Here is a 9,285-nt window from a genome sequence, read left to right as displayed (position 1 = left end):
TTGCATGGATATATATTTGACAGGTGTGTTCTACTTGGGACAATTGCATTACACATATTTTTGTACCAGGTTGTACATGTAATAAATATTATCATTTTGTATAAGAGGCTATGAAGACAGAAATGTGTCATAAAACTTTTGTCAAATAGAGCTATTAGGAATGGCTGTCTTAAACAGTTGCCCAGTAAGCAGTCGTAAAAATCCTTTTATAAAAGTACACCCACGCTTTACTTTAAGATCTAATTTTCCATTCACGTATACATTATTGTGTTTGGTTATTTGTTACTGACTGTAATGGTTAGCCAAATAAATTTACATTATGTAACATATTTTTAAAGTTTGAAAAATTTAACCCAAAATGTGTGTAATAAAATAAACCGTCCGGTCTTATTTAAAATGTGAGAATTTTTTTGTTTTTGTTTTTTTAAGCATTTATCAGTACGTTTCATAAAAAGTAAGGCACAATACCACTGTTGAATTTTGTTCCGCCAAGAGTACATGGACACTATATATGTAAAAATCCATGCAAATTAAGGCCCAGATAACAAACTTTGGTGAATTCGACACCGAGTTGGGCGGAAAAAATCTTCAAAATAGGCCGACTTTGATCACGATTAAATCTTAAAATATCTATGACGACCATATAATGATAGCAAACAACTATTTAAGTTATGTAACCACCGGTATCAGGCACAGCGATATGATAAGATGATAAAACAGGAAGGTTTAGTGGACTGAAAAAAGTCATGTGGATTGCCATGTGACTACAATAAAACTTTGTCCATCCATGCTGATTTAATTGCCATGATTATTTTAAGGATTTAGGTCGACATTGTTGTAAAAACGGAGCATTTTTGGGATGGGATATCACCCTGTCTAAATTTTAATAACCACTTAAATGTTCCTAATGATATATACTGGTATTTCATTTTATTTTACTGATATACTTAGACCGAGGATGCGTTGATAACCCATGAATAAGAATTATGTGTATGCAAAATCTGCTATATCAATGAAAGACAATAAAATTAAAAAGAATATTTTAAACATTCAGGAAAAAAATCGCGGGAACTTGTATAATACTATGCAGATAAGAAAAATATGGCGTGTTTTATTGAATACATACATTCTCCAAACCCATGTTTGATATATTTACTCGAGACATACATTCTTATCACTAACTATTTCGTCATCATGAACTGATTGGGCACGCGGTTTTTTCTCTCTACTATAACCATAATCGGTAAAGATGTTCTGAAAACGTACCGTCATTTTATTTTCACCTAAAATAAATACATTAAAGAATTAAAGGCATTTGAGACACCTGTAGTTAAAAAAAAGGTTTTAAATATTGTAATTTACGAAGAGAACATTGCAGTATCATGTGTGACGTATTCAAGGACGAGTTTAGACTGTCCAATTTCGGACTAGCCCATAATAAAAGAGATGACTTTATTACATGTCGGGTAAGTTGCTTATTTTATACTGATCAATAAATAATTAATTTTTGTGTTTTTTTTTCTTAGGTTGTTATTTAAGTTTTGTACTTGCAAAATACTGTATGTAATAGATTATGAGATCCATAATAACAGGAAAATTTTTATAGAAGTCTATTAAAGTATTCTTTATAAAAAAAGTTGTGGTTATTTAAAAAATTATTAAACTATTCTTTACAAAAAGAAATTGTGAGTTTAAAAAACACACACACTATATTTTAACATGTGTACAGACAATAATTATAACTGGTTCAACTCATGACACAAAAGTTTCAAAGCTGAAAGCAAATTTGAACTTAACATTAAGACATTAAATTAAGTGTATTTGTATTCCCGATGTTTTCTTAATATATACATGTACAAAACTTGACAGAATAAACACAATTAAATTCAAGGATAAAGCGACTGGCTTTAAGTTTGGATCTATAAGCAACTTTGATAATAAAGGAGAGTATAATCGTTGGTAATTAACATGCATAATCGTGTTCCTGTAACGTCACATCATGATAATACTCAAAATGTAACAAATTGCAATGGCTTTAAAATTTCACAATTTCCTAAACTTTGAAGAAAAAGATTCTTATATTTTTTTACACAAGTTTATTTTCAAATTCATTATTTCAGACATGTCCTTTTACGTAACATTTTGGCAGGAATGTATTTTACAAACTACTATAATATAAAATATTCACCATTTTGTTGAATGTTTTAGAAATGCAAAATGTATGAAACATGTACCGATTGGATAGTTCATCGAGAGTACATCGAGAATAACGTTTTTACAAAAATATGTTTTCAATAAATGGTATTAGTTTATAGAAGACAAAAGATACATTTCCGGTACATGTACGTATCATCATTTGACCTTGTTCACTGGTCACGGTGTTTGTATGTCATTTCTCTTAACCTCATGCGCGAGCGTTATCTGGGCAGCCAATGCCAACATAAACAAACGAACAGACTAAACTAGTGGGTCAATAAGATAACGCTTTACTCTATGTCGTATGACATATGACTGAGGCAGACGACATATGAGCCATGTCACGACAAAACCAACATAATGGGTTTGCGACCAGCATGGATCCAGACCAGCCTGCGCATCCGCGCAGTCTGATCAGGATCCATGTTGTTCGCTTACCAACCCTTTTACAAGTAGAGAATATGATAGCAAACAGCATGGATCCTGATCAGACTGCGCGGATGCGCAGGCTGGTCTGGATCCATGCTGGTCGCAAACCCATTATGTTGGTTTTATCATGACGCAGACGACATATTAAGGACACTCCAAGGTCTGATAAAAGTTCATTGAAAAATTCCCTTGACTTCACATACATTTGAGATTAAGTCAAATTTATTTCATGCGATAAGATATAAAGCGATTATCACTATAAATATGATTCATAATTGTTAATATACATCCGCGCATGTAAAACAAGGAGCAGACATGTATTTTATTAAAATTTTGCGCGTTAATTCACCAAACAATTTTGTATCTATTCTTACGAGGAGCAAAATCATAATTATATAAATTGAATTTAAGAACTGTTGCAAATGTTTAAAAAAGTCACATCAGAGTTAATGATCACATATTAACATTCTTTGAAATAAAACAATTAATGAAAACTTATCTCTATTAAGGTCCGAACCGAAAGGTTAAGTATTTGTACAAGTGGCCCCTTAACTGTTCATAATATTCTGATATTTGGCCGATTTTCATATTCTGAAATATAACACAACTCTTAGTCATGTAAATTTATCAATGGCATGGCGTCCTTACAATGTTTTTGCAAATTTATATTCTTTGTAATAGAAAATATGTCATGAGGTTATAATTAAATGCAAGGGTATTTTCCCGCCATGCGAATCTTATCACCTACGTTTTAAAGTTTTTTGGCATCTTGTGTGGTGTTCTTGTTTAAAAAACGAGATATTTGACCGAATTTGATTACATGAAATTAGGCCTGAGTGCGTTAAATTTGTTTTCTTACATGCCACTATAACTACAAACATAGCCTAGTTTAAATGTTCTATTTTTCGAAAGTTCGGAAGAATTCGGCAAACCCCGACACTTGACGATGCAGTTTTCTAATGTTCGTATAGTGGCGGGTTGCTTCATGTAAAGCAGACGCTTATTTGATAATTGTTCGACACGGAAAGTCACGAAATATGCCGAACTTTCCTGTACGCATACCCAGACTTACTTTTATTGCTATGAACTCCCTCAAGGACGGATAGCTAAGTTGCGAAGACACTGAGTCAATAAATCGTTTAACATAAAAACCAGCGTTGTTTAATGACATATTAATGTAAATTTTATAGATAAGAACAAACAAAAAGATATCTTACTTTGATAGACAAAGATTAGAAATCGATAATTCATCTAATTATCTTATTTCAATAACTTTAAGAAGATTACAAAAGTTCAAGAACTTATTGACGTATATTTCTTTCTAGAGCAAATCTATGCTTTACCTGCTATCTAAAAATAGATTTTTAATTTGGGGCAGTATTGCAATTGTTGACAAGAGCAACAACAACAAACAACAAAAAACAACAACAAAAACAACAAATATACGTTATGGCTGTTTTGTGTGAAATTTAAAACATTATTTTAATGGCATTTATTATTTTATTTTAGTCGTTTTATTTATAAAAATAATTTTTGTCTTAATTCTTTTCATAACCGGAAATAATATGTAGCTATATTTAAATGTTTGGGCATATTTCAATTACTTTATGTTTGTTTGAATTCTGGACATTTTCATACGTCCAGCGAGTATTGCTACAATTTTGCTTGCCTCAATTTTAGGCAGAATGTAAATAAAAATGTATTTTGTTTTTCTTTTCAGTGGAACTGGCATCCATTGGTATTTTTCATTTACCGCATTGCAGTTGCCACATATGTGACAGTATTCTTCGTGACCACATTTATTCTCCTCGCACAAAATGGCGACTTTTCTTTCATGGCTTACCTTACGTTATGGACATATCTTATATTGACACTGTACTTCCTGTTCTCGGCTATAGATGTCGTCTATAGCAAATGTAAGGGAGACACTGGGAACCAACAAACCGGATGTAGGTCCTCTAAAATAGGTCTCCAGACCAAGGAGGGATATAATAACATTGCTTTCGTCGAAAGTAATTCAAAACTGAACGTAACAGCTGTTAAGAATGGTTATCCTGGCGAAACAGTGCCAGAATACGGAGAAGCTCTGCCTGGTGACATTCACATTGCATCCGATGAAATTTCCGGTTTCACGAAAGTTTGCTGGCTTCTTGGAAACATCACGCACGTATTTGCCATAGTGGTTACAGCTGTATATTTTACAGCATTGTTTCCTTTAATAGGATACACAAATTGTACAGATATAAATTTACACGGCGTTAATACATTTCTTGTGATTGTTGACACGTGTCTATCTGCGAGACCAGTCCGTTTGTTACACGTGATACATCCGGTACTTTACGGAGCGTGTTATCTTGTATTCAGCGCCGTCTATTGGAGTTTCGACCACGTGAATCATGTACTTTATCCGGGTGTACTAGACTGGAACTATCCGGGGACAACGGCTATTTGGGTGGTTTGTTTGACACTGGTAGGAATTCCGTTGCTACAGCTTGCTCATTTTGGTGCACATCGCTTGAAAATACATTTTTCCTCACAAACCTAAAACACATGAATTATATAAAAACCCGAATCTCTGTGATATAGAGACCAAAGAAGAATTCAGATTTCTTCAAAATAAGTGCTCCCAGAGTTGTGATACTATACTATAGGAATTGATTATGTAAAGGTGTTTAGATCCAGTGGAATGGAGACATATATTTTTTTTCTAAAAAGAGTACAACATTTTTTGTTAACTATATTTTGACGTCACATGTATAAAGTTCGTACATCGATGAAGTCCTTACTAGCCATAACAAAGGACGACAACTCTAGAGAAACTATTAACTGCGAAATTGTCAACTTTGTTATTCGACTTCATTTGGTGATGAATTTCATTTTCTATGTTGTTCACAATCTTCAAGCTAGATAGAAAAATATATGCCTATTTACACAAATATAAAATGGTGTACATGTTAAAGAATTACAAGCTTAGAAAAAGACCCTCACTTGTTGTTAAGTTAGCATTTAATTTGTTAACATTTAATAACAATGCTGACAAAAAGTCACTTTTTGTAGTATACATGTACATGTATTTATATGTTGAAATAAAGTTGGTTTGATTTTTACAGGCATAAATGAATTATTTAACGTTTCCCGCTAATTGTTTTGTTTGCCCATGTACAAGATTGTTATTTGACACAATATGCCTCTAGGAGGCCCGTGTTTTTTAAAATAAAGTTGAGAACGTTTTTGATTTGAATTTCTGCCATCGGTCAGGATCTTATTATCCAAGTCATCGATCTGTCAGAATGTAGTTACAGTTTGAAATTAGAAAAATATGACAGTATATTGATAGATGGAGGATAATTATATTGTCAGATTATCATCCAGTTAGTTTTAGGCAAATCTTTTCAAAATGAACTTGTATTTGGATATGCCATTGTTTGGACAATATTTAAGTTATAGATATTTTTATATAATTTTATTGCACATTATGTAAATACACTGTGGCGCCATTTAGCGTCAATGGTGCGACATTTAGCGTCAATGGTGCGACATTTAGCTGCAAGTGCGACATTTAGCGGCAAGTGCGATATTTAACGGCGCATTGTAGGAGCACATTTGTCTCGGAGCACATTTGTCTTACGTAAGACCGATGCGGTCGCATTTGTCCCACATGAGACAAATGGGACCTCAAATGTCTACCCCAAAAAACTCATTTGTGTGACAAATGTGCTCCGATCAAGTTTTTTAAGGGACAAGAAAGCACATTTGTCTCATGTCATTTTTTATGAATTATTTGTCACATATTTCCCCACGGCAGAAATTCTTTTTTAGAATCGAGGTTCGCCGTTTTACCTCAAGTGTAATCATCAATAGGTTTGCTTATGCTTTCTTTATGAAAACCTACAGTGAACTATTAATTATAATATCTCTTATTCAAGAAATTGATTGACTTACACTGAAACATACTAAATCCCATTCACGAAGGTACAATGGTGACAGCGCGATGGCACGATGGTACGTTGATGAAAACGCGATGGTGCGATGGTGAAAACACAATGGTACGAACGTGAAACAACGATTGTACGATGGTGAAACAACGATTGTACGATGGTGAAACAACGAAGGCTCGATGATGAAAACGTGATGGTACTATGATGAAAGACGATGTTACGATGGTGAAAATACGATGGTACGATATGATGAAACTGCGATGGCATGATGATGAAAACGCGATATTATTTTCTCTATCGTGTCATCGCATCATCGTGATTTCACCATCGTGCCATCGTGTTTTAATCATCGTACCATCTCAATTTCACTTTTGTACCATTGTGCATAGCTGTTCAGGGAGACAAAAATGTTACTTATGTCCAAACGGAACACCATAATCGGTTGATATTGAATGACTCGTTTCGCATTTCGCCGAAATCTCGCGAAATCTCGCGTCTCGCTTCGCATCCCGTTCGTCGACGCGAGACCAGGTCATATACCGCTAAGTAGTATTCACTTTATAGTCTACATAAAATCACTTAAAGGCCCATTATGCCTGAGAAATGCTTTTATTTTATTCCTCTTTGGTATACTTTTTTAGCTCCAAAACGTTACTCATTGGCTAATTATCTGAAGCATATTTCATCTGCTGCTTTTTTGCAGTTTGTACAGTTGAAGAGATTTAGAATTTTGTATTGAAGTCAAAGTACTAATTTGTTTACATTTTGCTACTTTTATGACGCATTATTTCACATTTTTCGCGATTTTTTTTTTGGTTACAAGCATCTAACTTCCTCAGAAATCATTATTTGAATATTCATTCTTGTCCTATCTAAAGAAGTAAAAATTTATTAATTTCTGAAATCTCTTGGTACGGGATACTTCGACATTGCGAGATCTCCTGTTACAATATCGTGCCTCGCTTCGTGTCTCATTGGAATGTCGGGTCTCACTCGATTCTGAGTGGCCCGATATTCCATAATTATGACATAATCCGGATTATTTTAGGAACTCATGCATGTTGTAAGTGCCTTTTCAATGGCGAATCTGAAAGCCGCAATTCTTGGAAAATGATGACTTTTTATACATATATTTCTGATGAAAACGAAATACGTGTGTAATGGTCTTCTTATTTTTTCCATGGATCATTTAAGGGCCTCCGTGGCCGAGTGATTTCGAAAAACCACTTGCCCCTAACCGCTGTAGGTTTGACACATAAACGGGGCGTCGAACTATTCATGCGAGGATCCAGGTCAGGGTCCAAATGCCATAAATAATCTAAAAAATCTTTAAGCATTGAAAATAGACGTATCTCAATTGATAACGATAAGATTAGATTTGCTGCATATATGTTTAGGTTCTGGATGCTGCACTTGTAGAAATTTTCATTGTGAGATGCAGAACAGGGATATTTTTTAATTTAATATATGACTCCTATGCAGAGGCAGGAAGTTTTTGACTAACCGGAAGTGACTCAAAAACGGTATTATAAATACAAAAAACACAGAACAATGGCTGGTAGCCGGTATACAGATGGACATAATTATAACCTTTGAGATTTTTATGGAAAAAATGTGAGACAAATGTGCTTCGAGTGTCCTTTCTATTGTGTGTCAAACACATCTGTCTCATTTCCAATTAGTCGCAAATATGAATGTTTACGAACACATCGGTCTTACTTCGTAAGACAAATGTGTTCCGAGACAAATGTGCTCCTACAGCGCCACATTGACTGCATCAGTTCTTTGAATTTTAGTGTGTTCGGTCGATTGAAATATTTACTTGGAATTAGGCTTCTCCTACTAAAACAGAAGAAAGGGCATTTTAACATATAGTGGTATTCATCGGCAATATCATTTTGATTACATAAAGTGCATTTCCTTTGACCATGTTCTACAAAAGCTTAACGCTATCTGCCAGTTTTAAAAAGTGTCACAGTTAAATCGTATACATACACATGCACAGTAAGTTAACTGGAGTGCAGGCATCAGTTACCCGCACTTCAAATCATTCCCGTTGAGAAATAAAGTTGATTTCTATGGTGGCTGCTTTGGAACGTTTTTGTGCGCCGTCTTGTAGCTAGCGAAGCACGCCAAACGTCGCGTTGTCGTGTGACGTGTTGTCGCGATGTCGCTCAAATCAAAGGATTGGCTTATAGCCAAGCGACAAGACGTCATAGCAACGTAAAGGCGATACCGATATAGGTTGTGTTATCGCTATCGACAACGCAACGCGCAAAGTGTTCCAAATCAGCCACCATACATTATAAGCTATATCATTCTCGTAAATGAAATACATGGAAAAATATATAAAATAATGATTATCAATAAATTAAAAAATATAATAAATAAATAAATTAAAAAGTAAAACAAAAATAGAATAATTTAATTCAAAGGCCTAATAAAAGTTTCACCCGTTGTGGGATTTGAGCGTACGACCTTCCGCATGCGAAACAAGGACCTTAACCACTACTCTTACAGGCCATATATTATCTTTCAAATGTTTTTCCTGTTGGTGCGTTTTCGTATATGGCTTTATCCTGCCACCCCTGTGTACTTATAAATTAAGATTTCCCATTCTCGATCATATTTGAATCGATACCGTTATGCCGGATTCCGATGATTGCCGATAAAAGGTCGTTGAATATTCAAATGTCTCGGGCCAATATCGCCCAACAATATT

General features: G+C 34.4%; 1 protein-coding gene across 1 annotated transcript; it reads left to right on the top strand.

The window, feature by feature from the left end:
• Nucleotides 1-734: 734 nt before the first annotated feature.
• LOC132751770 (protein rolling stone-like) lies at nt 735-5,855 on the top strand. Its single transcript, XM_060742009.1, has 2 exons — nt 735-1,466; nt 4,346-5,855. Exons 1-2 carry the CDS (start codon nt 1,383-1,385, stop codon nt 5,168-5,170), a joined length of 909 nt encoding a protein of 302 aa, XP_060597992.1. The 5' UTR covers nt 735-1,382; the 3' UTR covers nt 5,171-5,855.
• The last annotated feature ends 3,430 nt before the right edge of the window (nt 5,856-9,285 follow it).

This window comes from Ruditapes philippinarum, unplaced genomic scaffold (genome assembly GCF_026571515.1).
Source record: "Ruditapes philippinarum isolate M1 unplaced genomic scaffold, ASM2657151v2 ctg7196_1_1_1_1, whole genome shotgun sequence".
In the NCBI taxonomy this organism is placed as follows: domain Eukaryota; kingdom Metazoa; phylum Mollusca; class Bivalvia; order Venerida; family Veneridae; genus Ruditapes; species Ruditapes philippinarum.
This window is presented reverse-complemented; position numbering and strand designations above follow the sequence as displayed.

Excerpts from the sequence above, each read along its gene's own strand:
- LOC132751770 (XM_060742009.1), top strand. The coding sequence starts at position 1,383 with ATGTGTGACGTATTCAAGGACGAGTTTAGACTGTCCAATTTCGGACTA. Across the intron at positions 1,467-4,345 it reads ATGACTTTATTACATGTCGG|TGGAACTGGCATCCATTGGT; the intron begins GTAAGTTGCTTA and ends TTTTCTTTTCAG.